At 43.5% G+C, this 25,694-nt stretch overlaps 2 protein-coding genes across 4 annotated transcripts in view; one reads left to right on the top strand and one right to left on the bottom strand.

Annotated features, from left to right (window-relative positions):
- Positions 1 to 6,464: 6,464 nt before the first annotated feature.
- Positions 6,465 to 25,682, top strand: SPG21 (SPG21 abhydrolase domain containing, maspardin). Its single transcript, XM_073304323.1, has 10 exons — positions 6,465 to 6,668; positions 11,249 to 11,448; positions 11,551 to 11,644; positions 16,492 to 16,653; positions 18,882 to 18,962; positions 19,758 to 19,903; positions 20,757 to 20,865; positions 21,787 to 21,894; positions 22,506 to 22,646; positions 23,038 to 25,682. The coding sequence occupies exons 3-10, from the start codon at positions 11,582 to 11,584 to the stop codon at positions 23,158 to 23,160; spliced, it is 933 nt and encodes a 310-aa protein (XP_073160424.1). The 5' UTR covers positions 6,465 to 6,668; positions 11,249 to 11,448; positions 11,551 to 11,581; the 3' UTR covers positions 23,161 to 25,682.
- The window catches only part of ANKDD1A (ankyrin repeat and death domain containing 1A), a 30,676-nt gene continuing 29,621 nt past the window's right edge, over positions 24,640 to 25,694 (bottom strand). For all 3 annotated transcript variants that reach the window (XM_073304317.1, XM_073304322.1, XM_073304316.1), the window contains one exon: positions 24,640 to 25,236. In XM_073304317.1, the coding sequence (XP_073160418.1) occupies positions 25,175 to 25,236 (62 nt within the window). In that variant the 3' untranslated portion in view covers positions 24,640 to 25,174. The remainder of the gene's footprint in view (positions 25,237 to 25,694) is intronic.

Raw genomic sequence — 25,694 nt, 5'->3', positions numbered from 1 at the left:
GGTCAGACCAAAGGTCCAACTAGCCCAGTATACTGTCTTCCGACAGTGGCCAATACCAGGTGCTTCAGAGGGAATGAACAGATCAGGTCATCATCAAGTGATCCATCCCCAGTCACCCCTTCCCAGCTTCTGGCAAACAGAGGTTAGGGACACTTCAGAGCATGGTTTTGCATCCCTGCCCATTGATGGACCTATCCTCCATGAACTTATCTAGTTTTCTTTTGAACCCTGTCTTGGCCTTCACAACATCCTCTGGCAAAGAGTTCCACAGGTTGTGCATTGTGTGAAGAAATATTTCCTTGTGTTTGTTTTAAACCTGCTGCCTATTCATTTCATTTGGTGACCCCTAGTTCTTGTTTTATGAGAAGGAGCAAATAACACTTCCTTATTTACTTTCTCCACACCAGGCATGATTTTATAGACCTCTATCATATCCCCCCCATAATCGTCTCTTTTCCAAGCTGAAAAGTTCCAGTTTTATTAATCTCTCCTCATATGGAAGCTGTTCTGTATCCCGAATCATTTTTGTTGCCTTTTTCTGTACCTTTTCCAATTCCAATATATATTTTTTGAGATTGGGCGACCACATCTTTATGCATTATTCAAATATTGGCGTACCATGGATTTAAATAGAGACAATATGATATTTTCTGTTTTATTATCTATTTCTTTCTTAATGATTCCCAACATTTCTGTTAGCTTTTTTGACATCGCTGCAAGGTGAGTGGATGTTTTCAGAGAACTATCCACAATGACCCCAGGATCTCTTTCTTGAGTGGTAACAACTGATTTAGACCCCATCATTATATATATATAGTTGGGATTATGTTTTCCAATGTGCATTACTTCACACTGATCAACACTGAATTTCATCTGTCATTTTGTTGCCCAGTCACCCAGTTTTGTGAGATCCCTTTGTAACTATTCGCAGTCTGCTTTGGACTTAACTATCTTGAGTAGTTTTGTATCATCTGCAAATTTTGCACCTCACTATTTACCCCGGTTTCACAGTGTTGCCAGCTCGCACAGCTGTATTTGTGAATCCTATATATGAAAAATAAAACTGTGTCTTGAAGGAATGACCTGAACAGAGTTTGGTCCGGGCACTAGTCCTTCCTGGGCTGGGGGAGACAGGCCAGCTTACAATTATTCAGTCCATTCCACTAAATGGGAACAAAGCCTTAACAGACACTATTGAGACAAAATTTCAGGGGCTGACTCCTTAGGACTCAGTTAGAAAGCCACCAAACAGAGGACGCTCCTGAGCAGAGCCTCCTCAGGGAAGCTGGTTAGGAAGCTATTCCAAAGGTATCTCTCTGGAGAGCAGAGGCTTACGGAGAGAGAAACAGGCCCAGACAAAATGTGCTTGCAGACAAGGACCCAAGTAGCCTAGGAGAACAAACTGGGCATGGGAACTCCTGGGGAGCTACGGGGGACTGGCTCAGCAAAGCGTGAATTTGGCTGAATGCCCAGAAGAGGCCCAAGTTCCAGTCAGGGAATTCAGCCTGAGAGTGCTCTGGGGCTAGAGGAGCAAAATATAAGACTGATTAACCCACACGTAGAGAGTTTCCAGAAAAGTAGCCGACAGAAGCTTTTTTATGTTTTCATGTTGTCCTTTTCTGTTACATAAATGAGACCCTTGGAAGAAGGTGCTCTTTAATACTACAAAGGTCTATTTGGACTTGTTTATACCCTGTCTGAGGGAAAACTGAGGCAGGGGTCACCTGCAGTGTTGTGTCTGATCATAGGGGGCACAGCAGACTGATCTCCGTAGCATTATGAAAACCTACAGCTATAATTCTGGAAACAAATACTATGTGTACACAGCCATTCTTGCAACAATGACTGGAGAGAATAATTGGGTCAGTTCTCCGCCCCAATCAATATACATTTCTGGTGCCATCTCAGAAATAGCATTCAAAGCACTCGTAGCTCAAAAAAAAAATTCCAACAATAAATCCAAACGGAAATGTGGCTCAAGTCATTAAATCACCGTGACAAATCCTTGCACAGAACTGTCACTCTGCCAGCCCGCAGCACTACAGTGAAACGTGCAAAGCTAAAGCAGACTCTACCAAACACAGAACCGTAATTATGAAGGTACAAATTGGAGACACAAATAGTCAACAGTGAAAACCCAGGAAGATTTGACCACACACTATAATATGACCCAAGAGAAACTGAAATGGGGAGGTGTATATATTTTACTTCAATATCTAAAATACCCAGGACTTTGAGAAAGATCTTTCCTCAGATTGTCAGAACTGATGAAAAGATTTTACATTTAAAAAAATGAGGCCAAACTGTGTACAGCTTTGGGGAAAGAGATGTAAATCATAACATCCTGCCCTGGACAACGTGCAATCTGATCAGGAATGGACAAAAATGACAAAGAGACATGGGTCAAACCCCCAAATACATGGTATAGACTTATCCTGGGTAGAATGTACCTACCTCTGACAGATGCTGGGGGGTTCTGTTTCCTTTTTGCATTTGAGCAACACTTGCAGCGCTTGTGATACTGGCCACATATGGATGAACTGCAATGAGTTGGTCCTGACTTTCCTCTCAAGTAATGGGGCAGAAGAAGAAACTTACTACTTGATTCCTTTGTGTGTTAAGGGCACCTGCAAATCATCTGTCCATCCCTGATAGCGGAGTTATATAGCGCAGCGATTCTCAACCATGGATCTGATGCCTCCTAGGGGGCCACGAGCAGGTTTCAGGGGTCCACCAAGTAGGGCCAGGGTTAGACTCACTGGAGTCCAGGGGAGGAAGCTGAAGCCCCGCTGTGTGGGGCTGAAGCCTGGGTCCCCAAGCCCTATAGGCACCAACTTTTCCCAGCACTGGTGGGTGCTCGCCCCTGCCCCGACTTCACCCCTGTCCCACCCCCATTCCAACCCCTTCCCAAAAGTCCCCACCCCAACTCCACCCCCTCCCTGCCCCTATTGGACTCCTTCCCCAAATCCTCACCCCAGCCCCACGTCTTCCTGGAGCGCGCCGTGTTCCCCCTCCTCCCCTTTCCCTCCCAGCGCTTGATGCTGCAAAACAGCTGTTTCCCAGCGGCAAGCGCTGGGAGCGAGCAGGAGAAGTAGGGACACGGCGCACTCAGGGGAGGAGGCAGAGGTGGAGCAGACGTGAGCTGGGGTGGGGCGGGGAGCTGCCGGTGGGTGCAGAGCACCTACCAATTTTCCCCTGTGTGTGATCCAGCCCCGAAGCACACATGGAGTTGACGCCTATGCCAAGCCCTGCCACCTTGGGCTGAAGCCGAAGCCTGAGCAACTTAGCTTTGCAGGGCCCGCTGTGGCCTGGGGCCCCAGGCAATTGCCCTGCTTGCTACCCCCTAAGGCCAGCCCTGGCTTTTATATGCAAAAAAACAGATTTTGTGGCACTGGTGGGCTGTGGAATTTTTATAGCATTTGGGAGGGGGGGCCCTCAGAAAGAAAAAGGTTGAGAACCCCTGATATAGAGAGACACTGCCATATGCAGCACGAATACTAGTTGTTTTTTTTGTAGTTTCTGATAAAATTTTGGATGTATTTTGAGCCTTATGAAATACAGGTTTAACAGCACTATCTACAGCCAGACATAGGGCAGATAGGTCCCATGCAGTGTTTGCTTCTAATGCTGTATCTACAGAGCTCCTTGTGAAAGGCCTGGAATGGGACAAGCAGGGGAAGTGCTTTCAACAACTGAAAAGCACCGATAGAAATGGAATGACTTGCACTCATAAACCATGGAGGTCTGGGGGAAAGGTACTGTTGGCTTCAAGTATGTGTGCTATTTTATACATGAAGGTTTGTTGCCAAATGTATACCAAAGTTCATTCAGACCTTTTAAGATAATTAGCTAAACCTGGACTTCTGTGGCATTAATATCGCTATTTTTAATTAGACTTGAATTGAACTTTGAATAAAACTCAGGAAAGTGGTCCAGATTTATGAAATAAGATTAGGATGATAGCTTCCTCAGCCCAAAGCTTCGTCTTCAGAAATCTTTTGTCACTAGAAAATCCAGTGTAGTGTTCAGATGATAGTTTGTATGAAATACGCTATCTAAAAGAAAAGGAGGACTTGTGGCACCTTTGAGACTAACACATTTATTTGAACATAAGCTTTCGGGAGCTACAGCTCACTTCATCGGCTAAATTTGTTAGTCTCTAAGGTGCCACAAGTACTCCTTTTCTTTTTGCGGATACAGACTAACACGGCTGCTACTCTGAAAACTATCTAAAATAAGATTCAATCCTACAAACACGTATGAACACGTTTAACTGTATGTACTCGTAGTTCTGTTAAAACTAATGAGACTATTCACATGTGAAGTCAGCATATGCATAAGAGCATGATCAGGGATATAAATTGCAATACATTGCATTGAGGAATAATGATATTCTCTCTCTCCTCTAGGCGGCAGCAGCAGTCCAGAGTTATTCCTTCTCCACAAGCATAATGGGCGAGGGGCTCACAGAAATCAGAATAAAGTAAACATTGGTTTGGAAAGCCTTTACTGGTAATTTGCTTTTCTACTTCACAAATTCCAGATGTTGCCCTTTGAGGCATGGCAGAGTTCAATGGGAGATGTGCATAAAGCAGAAAAAGGGCACTAACCTACTTTCCCCCCTTGGTCCCTTAGGTCACCTTTAATTACTTCCCTCCAAAATGTGGGCTCTCTTTTTTTCATCAGGACTTCCTGTTGTTGCAGCATTGGTTCAGGGAAAAGTTGCTATCTTCTTTTTTTTTTTGCTGTTAAAATACATTTCAACCACCTTCAGCTCACTTTCTAACACATAGCAAAGGATTTTTACCCCTAGGTCCTTGGCTTTCCTGGTAGAGAATACAAATGCACTGCCCACTTTCAGAGTATTAATGTATCTTGTGTCCAAAGGAAATATTTTGCCCCCCTCACCCCAATGATGCATCATTTGAATTATGCAGCTGTTGTAATCAACCGACATCTTATAATGTGACGAGGGCCTTTTCAGAATCTGATACATACAAAATGGTACCTGCCAAAATGAATTGAAGCATCATGTTCTGCCCATTATAATCAAATCCCAAATGGCCAGTTTTGAAAAGAGTAAAAACAGAACATTCATCAGAATCTTTGTAAAAACAACAGCAAAACCCTGTCTTCGGCTGTGCTAAATCCTGGTGTCAGATGTACAGGTACAGCTCTCATTGAAAACCACAGGAGCTGCAAGATAATCATTTGAGAGCAAAAATCAGCCTTTAATCTTAAATTTTGTACAGCATAACTTCACATAGCTCTAAGCGGAGCATTTTTATTAGGGTTACCACATGTTCCTTACTTGAAGGGAGGGTCCCTTATTTCATTGGGGTGACCACCTGTGTACTGAAATGTATTAAAACTGGTAAGTACTATTTTGAACATTTAATTGATGCTGATGATAATTGCATCAAATACTTGAGGGCAGTAGAAATGTACACTTGAGAGAAAAATACATATGCTAAGGGAAATGGTGTTTCCCTAAAACATCTCTTAAATAAAGTGTTGTCCCTTATTTTTCATTTTCCCGGATTTTCATTTAGTTTTCCCTGATTTCCATCCAACAAAGGTGATCACTCTAACTCTTATTGACCATGCAGTAGAGTTGAACTCATTGATAGAAATAAAACTGCTGGAGCTCCCCTCTCCAGTTCCTCGTATGAGTACACAAATATCTGCAAGGTTATCTGTTCTACTGGCTTTCACTAGTTTAAAAAAAGTCATTATAAAGAAACTGCTATCCATAGACACTGGAATGGGGCTGGGTTCAGATTAGATCCCAATAAGACCAACTCTCATATTTTATCAGGAGTCTTGCAGTGATTTTCATGGTTACTTAAAGCTCCAGCTCTTGGAGTCATGTTTATTAGGTAACAGAGTAGCAGCCGTGTTAGTCTGTATTCGCAAAAAGAAAAGGAGTCTCTAAGGTGCCACAAGTACTCCTTTTCTTTTTGTTTATTAGGTAAGAATCTCACCTTTCATTAAATAAGTGTCTAGCCCTTGTAGACAGAGAAAAGCTTTAAAACTCGTCCTAAGCGCACCCTAAACGACTCCAACACCAGAAAGGCAAAGAAAAAAAAACACCGGAGTTGTTCTCTTTTTATGAAACCTGGGGATCTTTAGGCCAATCTCATAAGTTGCAGGGAGGTCCTGCTTTGTGGGTTTTGAACTCCTGGGGCTGGCAGTACTGGTCCAGAGTCACCACGGAGGACGCCGCCCAGTGTCGCTGGACTCGGGCCCAGGGGGCACTTTGGGGTGAGCGAGGCCCACGTGGGAAGCAAGGGAGTCACCACTTCTTTGAGCGTCCGGGTTGGGGCGGGGGATGCCCCTCGGCCAGCCGGGTTGCCGGCCAAGGGTCACGTGACCCGCTGAACCAGTCATATGACCCCCCGCTTCGTCTCGGTCACGTGAGCCCCGCCCCCGAGGTCGTTGCCGAGACCTCAGGTCACGTGTCGCCACTGTTCCGCCTCGGTCGCGATGGACGCCGGTCGCGGGGAACGCGCGCCCGTGTGATGACGTGCTCCGCGTGTACGCTCCCTCCGCCCCCCCCGGACGCAGGCCGAGCACCCGGAAGCGGGTTCTTGGGCCGCTCCTCACGGGGAGGACGCGGGAGCGAGGCTCGGCGACAGACACCCCATCCCCCCCCGCGGGAGGAGCCGGTAAGGATGGGGGGGGGGTTCGCCCGCGCGGGACCCTCCCCCCCCGAGCCTCCCCCCGTTCTCTTCTGCCACAGCGGGGCTCTTGGTCCCCGTGCTGGGGGAGGGGGGGGGAGCGAATGGGGGGGCAGAGGGGGAGGAGGGCTCTTGGACCCCCCTGTGCTGGGGGAGGGGAGGGGAGTGAATGGGGGGAGGGCTCTTGGCCCCCCTGTGCTAGGGGAGGGGAGGGGAGTGAATGGGGGGAGGGCTCTTGGCCCCCCTGTGCTAGGGGAGGGGAGGGGAGTGAATGGGGGGGAGGAGGGCTCTTGGCCCCCCTGTGCGAGGGGAGGGGAGTGAATGGGGGGGAGGAGGGCTCTTGGCCCCCCTGTGCGAGGGGAGGGGAGGGGAGTGAATGGGGGGGAGGAGGGCTCTTGGCCCCCCTGTGCGAGGGGAGGGGAGGGGAGTGAATGGGGGGGAGGAGGGCTCTTGGCCCCCCTGTGCGAGGGGAGGGGAGGGGAGTGAATGGGGGGGAGGAGGGCTCTTGGCCCCCCTGTGCGAGGGGAGGGGAGGGGAGTGAATGGGGGGGAGGAGGGCTCTTGGCCCCCCTGTGCGAGGGGAGGGGAGGGGAGTGAATGGGGGGGAGGAGGGCTCTTGGCCCCCCTGTGCGAGGGGAGGGGAGGGGAGTGAATGGGGGGGAGGAGGGCTCTTGGCCCCCCTGTGCGAGGGGAGGGGAGGGGAGTGAATGGGGGGGAGGAGGGCTCTTGGCCCCCCTGTGCGAGGGGAGGGGAGGGGAGTGAATGGGGGGGAGGAGGGCTCTTGGCCCCCCTGTGCGAGGGGAGGGGAGGGGAGTGAATGGGGGGGAGGAGGGCTCTTGGCCCCCCTGTGCGAGGGGAGGGGAGGGGAGTGAATGGGGGGGAGGAGGGCTCTTGGCCCCCCTGTGCGAGGGGAGGGGAGGGGAGTGAATGGGGGGGAGGAGGGCTCTTGGCCCCCCTGTGCGAGGGGAGGGGAGGGGAGTGAATGGGGGGGAGGAGGGCTCTTGGCCCCCCTGTGCGAGGGGAGGGGAGGGGAGTGAATGGGGGGGAGGAGGGCTCTTGGCCCCCCTGTGCGAGGGGAGGGGAGGGGAGTGAATGGGGGGGAGGAGGGCTCTTGGCCCCCCTGTGCGAGGGGAGGGGAGGGGAGTGAATGGGGGGGAGGAGGGCTCTTGGCCCCCCTGTGCGAGGGGAGGGGAGGGGAGTGAATGGGGGGGAGGAGGGCTCTTGGCCCCCCTGTGCGAGGGGAGGGGAGGGGAGTGAATGGGGGGAGGGCTCTTGGCCCCCCTGTGCTAGGGGAGGGGAGGGGAGTGAATGGGGGGAGGGCTCTTGGCCCCCCTGTGCTAGGGGAGGGGAGGGGAGTGAATGGGGGGGAGGAGGGCTCTTGGCCCCCCTGTGCTAGGGGAGGGGAGGGGAGTGAATGGGGGGGAGGAGGGCTCTTGGCCCCCCTGTGCTGGGGGTGGGGATGAAGTGAGCTGTAGCTCACGAAAGCTTATGCTCAAATAAATTTGTTAGTCTCTAAGGTGCCACAAGTACTCCTTTTTTTCATGGGGGAGCAGAGGGGGAAGAAGGCTTTTGGCCCCTGTGCTGCGGGAGGCGAGTGAATGGGGGGCAGGAATGCGGAGAGGGTTGGGGCCTGTAATCTCACATCCCCAAAGGTGCTGTTTTTACTCTCTGTGGTGATACTTTTAATTTATTTAGTAAGTTAAAGCGCCTGCAGCTGTTGTGACTATGCTGCCTGTACCAATATGAGCAGAGTTTGTTTCAGACAAAGTTTTACTGATTCAGATTTTGCGTCCATGGGAGCAGGAATAGCATGGCTGATGCAGCAAGAAACGTCAGGAGAGCAAACATTTTGATGGGTGGGCTGAGTAGCGGTTCCTATGGGTCTGTTGCTGGCAGATCAGATGCAGCTTGGGGGAATAGACATCCAAACAATTCACAGAATATATGCCGCTTTCCCTCTCCTGTAACAGGCTCAAAAGCACTTCAGACCATTAGTGATTGAAAGTTACTAGAGAGGTGGTGTGAATGAGTCTCAAAAATGTATCAGACACATTTGATCTCTATTTCTGCTTATGGGATGTACATCAACACGCAACATTTTCCTACATGTATTTGTTTAAAAATATTCATTTTTTAAAAATTCAAATACACTAACTACACTGGCTTGGTCATTAGCTCGTCTGAGAGTTGTTGATATTCACTACATATGAGTTGTATTGGTTTGTTGATTTCCCAGCTACCTTTCCTGGCATTGTTTCTGTTTCATGACTTCAAAGAGCGTGCAAGCATTAATGGCACAAATACTTATGGGTGTGAACTTACTATTCTGTTTCTGTGCACACTTGCATATGTTGCTTTGAGTGTTCACCGAAAGCGAATTTCATACCATTGAAATTCATTTGCACAAGCACTCTTGAGAGACAAACACAAAAGGGGTACAGGCATGGTCAGAGCAAACTTTAAAAACCGAGCAAATTTAAGGGGAAATGTTTTGCGGTGGTGGTTGGCTTTAGTTATCAATTGATGGATGGCTTGCTTACATGACGTGAGTTTGAGGATCTCAATCCAATTGCTAGCAGATAGCTGTCCACTACACAAAATGCATTGATTGGGATCTTTATTAGCAGTCTCAGTAGTGATCCCAAGGGTTGAATGGGCATGGAGATTGATATGCTTTATCAGTCCAATGAGGGGGCCTCTTCAGGTCATTGTTGAGGTACATTGACAGGACAGTGAGAATAAGAGGGAAAAGTTTGAACAGATGCTGCCTGTACCCAAGATATGGATTGAGGAACCCTGTGTCCAAAGTTGTAACTGGCACCTATCACCATCACCTAATAATGGTACTAAAACAACAGATAGGAGAGGAACGATGAGAACTGATTATAGCTAGAATTGATTTCTAATCCTTTTGTAGTGAACAAAATTATTCTTTAGCATGCCATTCCTTTTAACAGACTAAACAAATGCTTCCTGTTTAGCATTTCCTTACATGTGTTCATACAAGGTCTTTCTCAGTGGGACCCTGATCCTGACTTGGGCTTCTGACTGCTACTATAATGCAAATAATAAATATAGTACAAAAGGATAAAGTTCATTGTACTTTTTTGTTTGTAGTTACTATTTTTGCTGTACTTCATTGCATCATCCCATCCCGTATGCCATACTTTTGGCAGGTGCAAATTAGTAGAATGAACTACTCTTCTTTTTCTAATGCACAGCTGCCCTTCCCATTCCAGTAATGTCTGAGCCTGTTGCACTTTGCAGTCTGTTGGGTGGAAGAGGCATTTGGCCTCTGTTATACCTTTTTTGTGCATCCAGAGTAGCACAAGTGGTAAAATATGTGCTGTAAACAGTAATTTAGCCAAAATTGAAATGACAGCCAACACAGTTGGATGGGAAAACTCTGAATCTGTTGTATAGTGAAAATGAGACTTTCTACAGTACTAAAAACTGTAGGTAAGAGGTGTGCATTTTTCTCGATGGGTGGGGTGAGGGGAAATATGCCCTTCCTTCAGAGTTCACATGTCATTAAACAGCAGGAGAATGGGCATCTGAGTTCTGAAGACATGAAAGTGAATTGTAACTAACTCTTCAGTGCAGGTGCAAAATGAATTAGTTTTTAATGGATTTTATACACCGTTTAGACTAGCCCTCAGGGAAACTGACCAGAATCTGTTGCAGAATCAGCAATTGCCTTATTCTACTAAGAAAAATGAACAAGTGGCCATTAATTATAATTGTGTAATGATAATTAATAAAAGAAAACTTATTATGCATTCCTTATCCACTATATTCTTGTAAGCACATGAAAAGAATCACTAGCAGGATTTCCCTTGCAAACTAAAGTTAACAAGCAGTCAGCATACAACTATGAACTTAAAAAATTATCTGGCATCATTTGCTGTACAAATGGAAGTTCTTAATCAAGCAGTGAAATGTGGGTCCCTTGTCAGTCATGTAAGTTTCATTACTACAAATAAGTAGGATCCCATATAGAATATATAATATTCAGAATGTGCAGGTAATCTTATTAAGACTTGTGTACATCGAGAAACTGACTGGAATAGCTATTCCAGAATAGTGCTATGTAGATACTTTGTTCTGGAATAAAATCACTTTTATTCCAGAATAATACTCTCATTTTAGAAGTACACTAATTATTCCAGAATAAAGTGATTTTTATTCTGGAATGCTATCCGCACAGGAAGCTATTTTGTGATAGTTATTCTGGTCAATTTCCCTATGTGGACAAGCCCTGAAGTTTCGACTGTTCTTTACAATAGGTATCACGTAATCTGAAGAGAGCATTTTAACATGTTTTAAGATGCTTTTAAGTTAATTATACTTAAATGAGAGGTGTTGTCTGAATGCTTGACTAAATGGACTGTAGACCTATGAAACATAACTACTTATACAGTCCATTGTCTGAACTGTGAGCGAAGTACCAACAAATTCAAATAGAGGCTACCTTGGAGCAGTTGGGCTTAAAACGGGCTTAAAAAAATGTTAAAATATAACTTACTGTTGACAAACATCTTAAACCCTGCAATGCTGTCTTCCTTTCAGGAGCTGCTACACTGGAATGCTTTGTTATGAAAAGTTCGTATTGCACAAGACACCATCGATTCCTAGTTAGAGGGTTAGTAATATTCGATCAAGAGACTACATTTTCTGACTATCCCTAAGTTGTTATAACTAAAACTAAGGATAAGTAAACACGGCACAAGTTGGAAGACTGACAAGGGAGGACAGTCAACTGCGAAGAGGTAAAAACAAACGTATCCTTTGTATACACAATGAGGCTTCTATGCACTGGATTAGTGTAAACCTACATTCTTGATCTGAAACATCACATGTCTGTGTTTCAGGTTTACGCAACCTCAGTTTCATCTAAACATCATGGGAGAGATTAAAGTCTCTCCTGACTATAACTGGTTCAGAAGTACAGTTCCTCTTAAGAAGGTATGTACGGTTTTAGTTGTCTGTTTATGAAGTGGTATCTTACTTTTGAAGGGTCATGGGGTGCAGGGGTGGAAATTGCCTAAGCAATGGGCCTTTGTGGGTAATGGAAAATAGTCACAGGAGGTGGCAGACCTAGGTATCGACATGGCCCCCATCACCATGGTATTTGAGTACTCAGCAAGTACTTTTATATTAATGTAGCTTTCACTGGAGGTGGTGTATTACCTCTAGTGAGATTCATGGTGCCACCTGAGCTTTGGGAGCCTTCTGGAAAGCAGTGCCTGTTGGGGGGCCACGACTGTGCTATTGTGGCCAAAAACATTTGAAGCTGAGATTAGAAAACGGTTGTGGAGCTGAAAGGGTTGCTATGTACAATCATTGCTGGGGCTGAGGCTGGCTTTCCCTCTATGCCCAGCAATTCATATGCTTACACAGCACTACTGTCTTGACTCATCTAGATTTGTTGCTTGGTTTGGGTTTCAGCTCACCTTCCTCAGGGTTGAGCTGCTTTCTCGATTCCCACAAGTAGAAAGATGCATGGGCTATATTGGAGAGCAAAATCACTATTTGCGATAATTGGGTGGGGGAGGATTTGAGAGCTTCTGCATGTTCTCGCTATCCAACCATCTTCCCAGCTTGCCCAGAGCAAGTGTTTGGGATGTGCAGACCTCTTATTACCCCTGCTCTGGACATTAAGTGCTGCAAAAGGGTGTTTATGTGATTCCCAAAGAGCACTTCTTTGCAGCAAGTCTTGCAGCCCAGTATGCTAGGGGCTGCATTTCACCCAGGTCACTATGTAGAGACAACATATCTGAACCACAGTTACTGTGGGTATCTTTGTTCTTAAATACAGCTTATGCTTGGTCCCAAATCTACATGTGCAGTTCTCCCCAAGAAGTGACTCTCTTTTTTAAATAAAAGGCATGTGGGATTCTCTGCTCATTGTATCTCACTGATTTCCATGTCAAATTCATTCCGTTTGCAATTGGTAAAATACTTTTGCTGTCAGCTTCACAAATTCATCCTGGGTTCTGACAGTCAAGCTTTGGATTCTTTCCATCTCACACGTTATTATGAGTAATAATGGTGCTGCAGGCCAAATTACCTCTTTGTAGTCCCATTGCCTCCAGATTATGCCCAAAATGGGTATGCACAGATGTAATTGCACTTAACCTGTAGGCCGAGAGATAGCATAGGTGTACTGAGGTCATAATTTAGCCTGCATATCATCATACTGGAGATTTAATGAGATGGAAATAACACCCATAAGAGTCAGTGAGTATGGAATACTGTGCCACTTTCTACAGGAACTGCATTGCATGTAAACTCTTGAGCAAGTATAACTCTCCACTTGCTGCTGATTGATTTATTAAATAAAAATATGTATAAATTGCAGGGTAATCAGTGAGGAGGATTTTATCTGAGCCTCAAAGTATGTGCATAACTTTCTTGACTGATTGTCGCTTTTTATTTTGAAGTAGGCAGAGTCAAAGATACCATCGTGATGAATACGGGTAGTGGGTGAAACCTAAAGAAGCCAGTCTTGGTCTCTGACGGGAAAAAGCTCAATTTTAATTATACTACATTGTGGGGGTTGTTTCTAGGAATAAGACCTTTCCCTCTTTGCCTGTGATTGTTAGCAATATGGTCAGCAAGGAGGAGGAGGCAAGGTTCTCTGACGCAGAGAGAGGGTAAACAGGACTGGCAAGAAAGCAGCATAGTTAGTTCTTCCCTCCAGTCCTAGCTGCTGTTTTGTGCTGCCACCAGATCAACGTAGTGAGCTCCCGCAGTTTGTCTTTATGGAGTAGTGGGGATGAGAGGCTTGGAGATATTAGGCTATTTCTCATTGCTTTTCCTGCACCCGTCACGTGTTGTCACTGCTACTTCTCCCCCTTCTTGCTGAGATCATAAATACATGGAAGCCAGTTCCTTCTAGAAAGAGGCTTAGTGGGATGCTGAAAATTAAATCAGTTTTTAAAGACTGTCTTTCACTCTGCCTCTGATCCTAGTTTGAGTGATGCTATGTGTTTATAGCCGTACTCCTTACTACCTGTGATCAGTAACGACCAAAGAGTGCAACGGGATCAGGGCTGAGTACTTACTGTGGCGTACTGGCTAAAGTCCACTGCAGATAACTATGCTGCTTACATAAAATTCACCCTGCAGTTCCAACTGGAGAAATGGCTCTTCACTTCCTCTCCTTAAAGCTACTAGTACTTCTGGTGGAGAATGGCTTCTGCCTTCCATCCCACTGGTGATTGCATTTCCAAAATGTGAGAAGTCATTCCCATAGTTACGCTACAGTGTTACAAAGAAAAGTGCTTTATAGGTACAAGTTGTGACTTGCAGATGTGTGTGGTGGGGAAGAAAGTTGGTTTTGTGGGTAGAGCCAGGAGCCCTTGTGCTGTTTGTGTCATTCAGGAAGCCCTTGCAAAACTTTGAGCAAGTCATTTAAACTGCATATAGCACAGTTTCCTGAGTGTAAAGTGGGGCTGGGGGTGGGGAGAACGCAGAGGATAAATGAACTCAACTTCATAAAGTGCTTTGAGAGCCTCAGGTAGGAGGTGCTGTACGAGTGGAGTGTTCCGTCTCTTTAAAATGTCACACCGGCTATCTGTAAAACAGTACATCTTACTATCTAAAATATTATCCTGCTCTGAGACAGTCATAGGGTGAAATTCTGGCTCTGACGTCAGTGGGAGTTTTGCCATTTATTTCACTGGAGCTAGATTTCACCCAAAATGTAAATTCAATGATCAATCAAGTGTGGTATAACAGAACAGAAGAAGATCAGTAACCTGTCCGAATCAGCTGTTAATCAGCGTGACTCAACTGTGCAACATTTATTGCAGATGCAAACGCATCACAGTAAATCTACATATTATGTGACTCTCTCAAATGGTACAAGTGCTTGCCACACTCTGGGTGCTGCTAATTGTCTGGCTTTGGGGAAAGTAATTTAATCTCTCTGGACCTCAGTTCCCCATCACTTGTATTGAGTCTTAATCATTTCTTTAACACTTGTTAATATCCTCAAGTGAAGTACTCAGTGTAAGGTATGTTTCATTTTAAAGTTATGAAGATGTACTCTTGTTACACAAACACAAAGGGCCATGATGAGCAGATTCAATTAATAATCTTACGTAGCAGAGGAGAACTTTCTTTTGCTTAATGTAAAAATAGAAATGCGAGTTCCTTAGCAGTTCCAGGGCTCTGAGAAGTCCTGGCAGTAAGTCCTTTCTAAATTGCTTGGAAACTTACAAAAACTACTGATGTGATAATCACATGCTCTCTGAACCTCAAGTACAGACTTCCTTGTAAACCACAGATTTGTCGTCAGCCTAGCAGATTTTAGGATTTGTGATCTGGCATTCCCGGCGTATCGAGAGGGGTTGTACTGCTATGACAATGAGAAAAAACTTTTGGTGCTACCAGTTGAATAAGTTGTAAATTTAAAATGGATCACAGCTACATAAATAGAGAGGTCATGCATCTGTTGTACTGCATAGGCTTTGTCTGGGGGTTTTATGGTCACCGAGTTTATTTGGCCTATAGTTCTGTACTACTGGTGAGTTTTGTACCTTTAAAAAAACATTTTAAATATACACAGCAATATGTCTGAAAAGCAAACCCTGAAAATGGGAGATTGAGACTTCTCAAACTCTTATTCTTTAAAGATGGCATTTGTGTAGGATTTTCATTCTTGGGTCTTGAATTCCTAGCATAAGACAGGCAGAACACAAGGGTCTGAAGGATTTTGGCCTGTAAGGGCAGCAGTAGTGGCCGGGGTCTAAGCTAGCCACTGCTTCAGTTGGTCTTGTGCTGCTCTGCCTCTCCAACTTCTCTCCCTTGAACATTCTAGTGAATTCCTCCTTGACAGTAAATCCGCTCCCTCTGTCCCATTCCAGCTTGTACTACTTTGGGTATCCTCTGTACAGTGTCCCTGTTTTACAATCAGACCTCCATTGTTTCAAATTAGTGATCACAATTTTCTGGGTCTATTTAAGACAGTAGTGTTGAATAGTCACCAGAGCTGCAAGTTCTTGGCCCACCCCCATCTACCTCCATATATCAGGGCCTAGAAAAAATTAGTCGGTTGCAGGGTGCTGTCCTTCCAACCCAGAACTTTGATGATGTTTCACAGTCGGAGGATGTTCTTGGTGGTATAGATGATCAGGCCTTTAGCAGGCAGGGGGCTAGTCACACCACAGAAGGAGTTTTCTTCCTGGCCAAGCATGTGCTGCTACTTGTGGTATACTATCTTCTGAGAGTCTGTCCTGTTTGTAAACAGACTATTGGGATGTTCCCATGATTTATTCCTATACAGTAATTTTAGGTATGAAAATTGGTATGTGATACAGGGGACCAGAGTGCCTGATTCAGGAAGTTGGTAAACTCAAACCAAACATTAGCTCAGCTGGGGTTATGTAACTTGTATATTGGTAAGGAAAAGATTCCTACCTAAAACAATTTCTGCAACCTGACAAGTTACTTTATCTCTGAACAGTATGGTTTTAGTTAATACAACAGTCACTGTCTTATCGAAGTTTGTGATGTTCTGAACAACTGAAGTCCAGTGCAAGTGCCAAAAGTAATCTAGCTTGTATCAGATAGTCTGACCAGCTTCTTTTCTGTTTCACAACCAGATGTGTGTATGCGGACAGTGTAAACATCACATTTATTAAATAGGCAAGGGGTGAAAAGTTTTATTCTGAAGGGGAGCAAAGGGTGAACTTGTTTGAAAGAAAAATCTTGTAGCACAGGTTTGTGAAAAACGTTACTAGAAACTGAAAGGGAGATATCTGGTATCACGCTTATTCAAATTTCACTAAATTCTCTTCTTCCAGATCATAGTAGATGATGATGACAGTAAAGTGTGGTCACTATATGATGCAGGACCTAAGATCATCAGGTGCCCACTCATATTTCTTCCACCTGTAAGTGGAACTGCAGATGTGTTTTTCCAGCAGATTTTGGCACTGACCGGATGGGGTTACAGAGTTATTGCTGTGAGTATTCTCAATGCTACATCAACATTCAGTGTTTGTTTGCTCTTACATTACAGTTTTTAGATGCATCTGGGAAAGGTCAGCTTCTAAGTCCATTTAGTTCATAATTTTTGGAGGAATCAAAGCAGAGAACTCCAGGGAAGCCTATACTAAGGTATATTCTGGGGTAGCAAAACTAGGCCTAAACCAAACCTGTGTTCACAAAAATGAGTAGGTGAAACATACAAAAATGTATATTAGATTTATACCTAGTGAATTAATTCTGTGATCTGTTTTTTTTTTTCTTTACTCCATGAACATCAGGAGTTGACGTTTGCTGATGTCTCATTCATAGGGTCTTACCAAATTCACAGTTCATTTTGGTCAATTTCATGGTGATAGGATTTTTATAATCCTACATTTCATGATTTCAGCTATTTAAATCTGAAATTTCAAGATGTTCTTGTAATTGTAGGGGCCCTGAGCCAAAAAGGAGTCGGGGGGTGGGGGTGCAGGGAAGGCTTGCAAGGTTGTTGTGTGTGTGTCGGGGGGGGGGGGGGGGGTTTGCGGTACAGCTACCCTTACTTTTGTGCTGCTGCTGACAGCAGTGCTGTCTTCAGAGTTGGGCAGCTGGAGAGCGGCAGCTGCTGACCGGGAGCCCAGTTCTGAAGGCAGAGCCGCCGGCAGCAGCAGCGCACAAGTAAGGATGGCCTGGCATGGTATTGCCACCCTTACTTCTATGCTTCTGCTGGCAGGGCACTGCCTTCAGAGCTGGGCACCCAGCCAACAGCCACCGCTCTCCAGCCACCCAGCTCTGAAGGCAGCGCCCTGCCAGCAGAAGCACAGAAGTAAGGGTGGCAATACTGCAATCCACCTAAAATAACCTTACAACCCCCCTATGATCCCCTTTTGGGTCAGGACGCTGGTCTCCCTTGTGAAATCTGTATAGTATAGGGTAGAAGCGCACACAAAAGACCAGATTTCACGAGGGGAGACCAGATTTCACAGTCTGTGATGGGTTTTCATGGCCGTGAATTTGGTAGAACCCTACTCATTACTTTCTCTTGGAGTTTTGTACAAGAGGAATTCTAAGTTTGCAGGTGACAGTCTTTCCAGTGCAACCATTTCCCACTGCCTTGCTTTGTCTCCAGTTGGATCTCTGTTAGCTCCTCTCTGATTCAGCTTGATATTGGTCAGGAAAATAACCATGGTAGTTGGCTTCTCTGAAAGGCCAACATAACGTGATGTAACTTTGGTCAAAATACAGCCAGACTACACCGCTTATCTACATCATTTTAAGAAGTGTTACCTGGTGTTTAAAAATTTAACTGAGTGGGTAATTTCAGTCATACTGGAGCCTTTAGGTTAACTGTCCTCATGTAGTTATGGGTCTCTGCCCCTCAGGCCTTTACTGCATTTGTTTTTCCTTGACCGCTTCTGGTCCTATTCCCCTTTCTATGTCTGCTTCCATCTTTCAAAATGGAGCAAAGCTGATGTGTTTTTTTTTTTTAATATGGGTAGAATTTATAAGTCTTTCTACTGGATCAGACATTGGTCAATCTGGTTTCCCTCCAGCAGTGACCAGTGTCTGTTGTTTCAGAAGGAAACCTTTCAGCTCTGCCTCCTGTTCACAAGTCAGTTGTACAGTAGATGAGGGGTTGCCATCCTTTATCTTAAGAGGATGAGTTTACTGAAAAGGCATATAACTTGATTGGCCTAGCTAGCATGTCTGAAAATATTAAGTCACAAGATGTTTTTAGAAGGACTTAGTTGTAGTAAGAAGAAAAGGAGTATTTGTGGTACCTTAGAGACTAACGAATTTATTTGAGCATAAGCTTTCGTGAGCTACAGCTCACTTTATCTTGATGCCTCTCTGCTGCTGTGAATTCCACAGGGAGGATCTGAATTTTTTAGTAGAAGCCTTATTTATGCAAACAGTAGTGTAGCTTTAAGTGACTCTCTACATCTTTACTAGCTAATGATTTTAGTTTTGCTGATTTTGTATGGTATGGAAACTCCAGAAACAACATCAGTCTAGTATGCAAAATTCTCATTCTGTTGTACATCATCCAGTGATCACATTGAACGTCTTATCTACATCTGTTTGGCCAGGCTTTAATATGCAGGGCTTTAAATATTTTTTTAAGCAGAAAGCCGAAAGGTGCTTCTGAAGATATGAAAGAGCAGCTGCTCAAAGAACAGCTTCATTTGATTACTGACTATAGTTTAATTTTATTTTATTACTCTAGTTGCAGTATCCAGTGTATTGGGACCACCTTGAGTTCTGCGATGGATTCAGGAAACTACTAGACCACCTACAACTGGATAAAGTTAGTGCCCTGAGATTGGCAAATAACGTGGGGTTGCTATAAAAATGTTAGGTAAAAAAGCCTAGAGTTTATTAAGAACAAACATGCAGAAAACGTCTATGCTATGATGCAAGCTAATTAAAAACCAGAAATTCAAAATCAAAGCAAACACGATCCAAAAGTTGTCCTGCTTTGATTCATTAGTCACTACTGTCAGGACTTGTTTTTTTGTTTTTTGGGTTTTTTTTAAATTGCATGTGTTTTTTTGTATTAATTTCCATTTTTTAGTTAAAACCTCAAAGTTAATCCTATTAATTAATGACTTAAGTCTTTGGGGCAGAGACAGTCTTTTTATTCTGTTTGGACAGTCCATGGCACAATGGGTGCTACAATAATACAGATAAATAATGCCCGTAGTAAGTAATGGTAGTAAATGACCTATCACAGCATCGTCAATCTGGAATAGCTATTGAAGAGTGGTTAAAATAAGTGTTCATACCATATTGATTTTGGCATGATAAATATACTAACGTCCTGATTTGAATTTTTGAGACAAATATGTTGCCTGTGCCTTTATTTTCAGTCTTTAAAGTATCTTTTTTTTTTAATTACAATATCTGAGAGGAATTTTAGGTTTTTGGGGTTGAAAATAAAATTGTGAACTTCAATTATTTCTAATAAGCTTTCAGTTTATGTCAGGATACAAAGAAAGGAATAGCATTGTAATGTTATGCTTTTTGTAATATGTTATACATGGATATTCAGGATTGATTTAAGTTGTTACACGACATGTACTTATGTTTGGATTTAAATTAGGTTCACCTTTTTGGAGCTTCTTTGGGAGGCTTTTTGGCTCAAAAATTTGCTGAATACACACACAAATCCCCCAGAGTTCAGTCTCTGATCCTGTGCAATTCTTTCAGTGACACTTCCATCTTTAACCAGACATGGACTGCAAACAGGTGAGAAATATTGATAAGTCAAAGACTGACATTGACAGTTTATAGTAAAATGTCAGAGTTTTAGACAAATGCAGTTTCAAAAACCGATTACTTGCTGGTAATCTGAGCAGGCAATGGAAAAGCAGGTGGCAAAATACTTTGAAAAGCCATGTTACCAGGAAGGTGCACACTTTCACAATCAGGATTTTGAAACGTGGAATTTTAACATTGGAGAGAAGTTTCTTTGTTTTTTGTCTCAAACTTTGATGACTGATACAATCAGACATGGGAAAGACTGGGTCAAGACTCGTTTCAGAGTAACAGCCGTGTTAGTCTGTATTCGCAAAAAGAAAAGGAGGACTTGTGGCACCTTAGAGACTAACCAATTTATTAGAGCATAAGCTTTCGTGAGCTACAGCTCACTTCCTCAGATGTGAGCTGTAGCTCACGAAAGCTTATGCTCTAATAAATTGGTTAGTCTCTAAGGTGCCACAAGTCCTCCTTTTCTTTTTGGGTCAAGACTAGATCTTTGTTTTGCTTACCTGGGTATATTAAACTCTATATACAGAGAAGCTCGAATGAAACCACTGTGTGGCAAAGAATACATTTAAAATACACTCTCGCAGGATAAAGTCAATAACTTTCAGTGTATTATATTCCTATACACTGAGTGCTCCATCTGTTATCTTAAAAGCTTACGTAATGATTGCCCTAGTGAAGTCCTGCACAAACCACTTGATTTGAAATGAAACAAGTGTTCTTGCAGAGCAGGGAGGGGGCAGAGGAGAGATGCATACCAGAAAACACAACTTCTTTATTTTTGGAGGTCTTTTAAACTTGAAGAGAGTCATGTGATCTCTTGTTTATATTTCAGCTTTTGGCTAATGCCTGCATTTATGCTGAAGAAAATTGTTCTTGGAAACTTTGCTTCTGGTCCTGTAGATCCTGTAATGGCAGATGGAATCGATTTCATGGTTGATAGGGTGAGTCCTGGATGTCTAATTCTGGTAATGTTGGGCATGTTTAACCTGGCTTCTAGAGATGGCATATATGTTATGCTATAGGTACACTGCTGCCATCTTTACTTATCTAATATAAAGGATAAACAATAAGTGGCAGACCCTGAGCTGGTTTTACTTTGCATAGCTCTATTGACTTCAGCGGAGCTATGACCGTTTACACCAGCTAAGGATCTGCCTCTTGTTTGCCTCCGTTCCTTAAGGGACACTTGATATTTTCAAGATGCTGTGCAAACAGTGTTACTTGCCCAGCGAGCTGTGGTTAAGTTCAAGCTCCAGTCAAGAGAAGAAGGCTAATGTATGTGGAAGTGTGTTGACTCCCTAGCATCCTCTAGAGAAGCAGCACCTGGGACACTGGAGACCCTACAGGATGCCTCTGTCATTATGTAGTTGAGGATGCTTTGAAGTCTGCTTCTCATGCCTGGAAGGGGATACTGTAGGGGATGTAAAACTGTAATTTAAGCCCTTCTTAAGGAAGTAGTGGTCAGGGTTCTTTTTAAAAATGACCAGTAGCCACCATATTTCTTTGCAGGCGTGCAATGATTGGGTGGGGGGAGGTGGCCCCCCCAGACCAGATGATGGAGGGGCAGCCAGAACAATTGAGTGGCATTGTGACCCCGTGCACCAGGGTGCAAAGTCATTCGTTCGTATTTGGCCTGGTCACCCTCCTCCTTGCCCCCCCATCACGATGGACCAAATCTGAGGGAGTGTTGTGGCGACCTTGTGCCTGGGGTTGCAGTGCCACTCAAATTTGGGGCAACTGGACACCTAACCTAGGTCCCGCTCCTTAGCAAAATTTGGGTTCTGCCCATTTCTTCTGCTATGTTACCATAAACCTCCCCAAGTGAAACTGAATTCATAGTCTTTATTTCCATTTATTGAAAGCTGGAAAGCCTGAGCCAGAGTGAGTTAGCTTCGAGACTTACCCTCAACTGCCAGAACTCCTATGTGGAACCTCATAAAATTCGAGACATTCCTGTAACTATTATGGACGTAAGTTGTTCTTTTTTTTTGTTTTAGCCTATTGCTTCACCTGGCTGGATTGGGTAGGATTTAGCTATTCCATGAGTTAACTTTAATACTTCATCACCTATGTATAAGAAAACAGGGAAGATCTAATTTCATGTTAGATGTTACTTTCTACTCATTATGCAACCCTGTGAATTAAATGTAAAATGTCATTGGGGTATCATGCACAGTACAATCTGAGCTCAGGGTGCTATAAACTAGGGCAGCATGACTTCAATTTTCTGGATTATGACATGCCTATAAAATTTTAGTTGCTCTTAAAGATGCAACTGTTCTCCATCCCTATCAATTTCAGTGTCATGTTGAGGTCAAACTGTAATAACTGAGGCAGATGTGAACAATATAGGAAATCACTCCTCGGTTTATTACTGGAGGGCAAAGCCTCACACAGTAAGACGGGGGGCTCTATTCTTGGAGATGGATTTCACTGCCAGGCAAATATCACACCACAAAGAAGCTAGAAAGCAGTGAGGTGATTGTTAGAATTATTCTAAGGGCAGCACGCTTCTAGTATGCTATGGTAAGTAGCTACAAAAAACTTGATTGGCTTCAGAATTACTCTGATTGTTTTCAAGGTGTTTGATCAGAGTGCACTTTCAACTGAAGCAAAAGAAGAAATGTACAAACTGTACCCCAGTGCCAGAAGAGCTCACCTTAAAACAGGAGGCAATTTCCCTTATCTCTGCAGAAGTGCTGAAGTCAACGTCTACATCCAAGTAAGCCTCTGAAATTCAAACCTTTCCTAGCAGAGTCCCATCTTTCTCATACCCTCATCTGCTGCTGTTCCCTAACCTTTGGGAGCTGCAGGCACTGAACCCAACTGGTGAGCAGGGGTCGGGGCTACACAGAAGCCACACTGATTGATTGGTCCTGGGTTTGAGGCTGGCTTTCACGTGCCTGATGTCTCTGCAGTCCACCCGCGCTCTTGTGTTCCGTGTAGGTGGAGCAAATTTTGGTGTACGAACGAATGCTGTGCTTTGACTGAACTATAATGGGGACCGGTTCCTGGATTTTGCTGGCTGGGGAGGCAGTGCTGCTTTCCTTTTACCTTGTACCTTACCCATAACTCTGTATTACTGCTTCAGAGTGCCTTTTCCTGTCCAACAGATACACTTATTGCAGTTCCACGGTACACGATATGCAGCCATTGATCCTTCTATGGTTAGTGCAGAAGAACTGGAAGTCCAGAAAATCAAGCTTCAGAGCAGCAGTGAACAAGAGCAGCAGTAGCTTTCTCACGATCAGTTAAAGCAGTGAACCAATCTGGTTGTCTTCCTGTATATAATCCGCTGTTTACAATCTGCCTTTTCTTATGGTAGCCGGTTATCACTGTGTAACTCCAATAGGGTTGATGATATTCAGTGTAATGCAACTGAGAACAGTAATCTACAGCAGTGTAACAGGATACTTTGGTTTAAGCTTGTCTTTGAATATAAGGAAGCACCTTTGAGAAGACTCCAGTTTTAAAGAATTGAGATACATTTTGCTACCAAAGTCTTCACCACATTCTTAAAACGGAAGCCCATTTCTTTTTTATATTTTTATTTAGCTGTATATATTGCACATGCAGGTTGTGTACTTAAAAGCGCATTTATAATTTTGTTGAATATTTGGATTAAAAAAATGCTGAAGTGCCGATGTTGCCATCACTTATTTGCTTCATAAGTTATGTTGCAAGTTAGTTACTTTATTTCTACCTGAAATATAAAGCATTACCATTTTTTAACTTTCTTGCTAGCTGTAACAATGGTTTTCAATAAAACTTCAATTTCAACAAGTGGCTTTTTTCTAATAGACTAAATAGAATTACTGTAGCTTAACATGATCTTTCAGAGCTGCATGTGGATGTAAACAGCATCAAAGTGCAGAGCTACCATCAGAAAAGGTCTGTTGAAAGATGTTAAATTCTGCTTAGATTTGCTTTAATGGTGTTTCTTGAACAGTAAAACCGCTTGAATCATAGTGAATTCCGATTTACTTGTGTTGGATAAGAGTGTTTTCAGCATGTGGATGTGAATTTTAAAAAGTGTTTTATAAAACACAGATTGAACTGAGAAAGAAATCACCAATCACCTTACAGGAAAAATATTCTTGTTTATTGGAGAACAGATTTTATTTCCCCCTTAAACACTGTAAAAAATACAAAACTTCACATGAGAAATTGCTGAGTGTTCATTAAGAAAAGTGTGCTCTTTGTGAGGGTTGGTATAAATAACAGGTGATTATCTGTTCTGTACCGAAATCGAGTAAACCATGTACTGGCACTCAAGGCAAGGCTACCTGTGTGGTGATAACATATTAGCGCATATGCTGACATTTTTCCCTTTAGGGAATATGCAGATGTTTATGTGCCAAGGAGGGGAATTGACTCTTCAAATCCCTCTCGCTTTTGAGTTGTGCACTTTTAGAGCACAAAAAGTAAGTGGTTCATCTATATAAGGTAAAATGAATTGGAAAAGTATTGACTCTCTAACAAAACTGTACTTTGGTTTCCCTAAATTGTGTATTTGTGTGAAGATGGCTCAAATCTATAGTATGACTTTAACCTTGGAAAGGGCAGATTCTAAATAACAAACATTCAATTGCACAGCACTATGGAATTTGTAGCCTTTAAAATGCTAGCTAATGAGAAACTGTTGAGGCTTTGGGATCCAAAACCTGATCCCTTTTTTTCATACAGTCCAGATAACATCCCCCCACCCCTCCCCACCCCACAACAAATGTATTGACACCAGCAGCTGAACAATTGAGCATTCCTCCAACAATAAACCACAGGTGACACAGACAAAAACTGAAGAGGTTTGGGTAAAGAACACAACTTACTACATGTTAAATAGAAAGGTTCTCCCCTTTGTAACTTATTTAAAAAAAAATTATACATACAAAAAATGAGATGTAAACAAATTACAGTAAGAAAATATCAGAGTCCTGATTGAAACGTAGTCACAGTATCACAAATGAGACTTCACCTAGCTTGTATTATAGTCACCAGCATCTATGCAACAGCAAATAAACCCCACATTTGTATAAAGATGTTTTAAAACGATTAGCATGTGCTGATGTGTCTCTTCGTTTACCTGAACTCAAGTGGAAGCAGCAGAAGTGCCACTTGTCATGACAAAGAAGCCCTTAAAAGTTTTATGGCCACTTTTTAGTGAATAGTTCAATGATTCCGGTTCAATCGCTGTGGTTCTAGGGGGAAACCAGCTGAGGCAGCATCGTACAGTCATTTCCCCTTCAGTTGTTACATTGCTGTACACTTCCTTGGAGAAGTGGATTCTGCATTTGCCTTTTTCCTAATGCTTTCTGTAAAACAAACATCATAGGTGTTTTTCCTCTCACCCATTAGGGGAAGCGGAATGAGAAATATCACTTGTACCTTTGTGCTGAGTGGCAGCTTAACATCAGTGCTGATGTTTTCTTTTTTTTTTAATTTTACTCCTGAGGGGTGTCTACTCAGTCTGGTTTTTAATCCTAGTTACTTAAAGGAGGGTCTACGTGTCTGGGTGTGGGTATTTTTGCTCTAGTAAATGCTTCTGGCAAATGGGAGATACAAAGCGGCAGGAGAAACAGCCCAGCAGTATATATAAATGTGCATACTTGATAAAACAAGGCGGGGAAAAGACAACTTCCTGAGGACTTTGAGGATGTTAATAGCTTAAGACTCTGTATTTAGAAAAAGGACTGGCTGTACTTACATTACGCAACAGCTATAGAAATTAAATATAGATGTATTAAAAGGTTAATTCAAATGGTGCTAAGTT

This window comes from Lepidochelys kempii, chromosome 10 (assembly GCF_965140265.1).
Source record: "Lepidochelys kempii isolate rLepKem1 chromosome 10, rLepKem1.hap2, whole genome shotgun sequence".
In the NCBI taxonomy this organism is placed as follows: domain Eukaryota; kingdom Metazoa; phylum Chordata; order Testudines; family Cheloniidae; genus Lepidochelys; species Lepidochelys kempii.
This window is presented reverse-complemented; position numbering and strand designations above follow the sequence as displayed.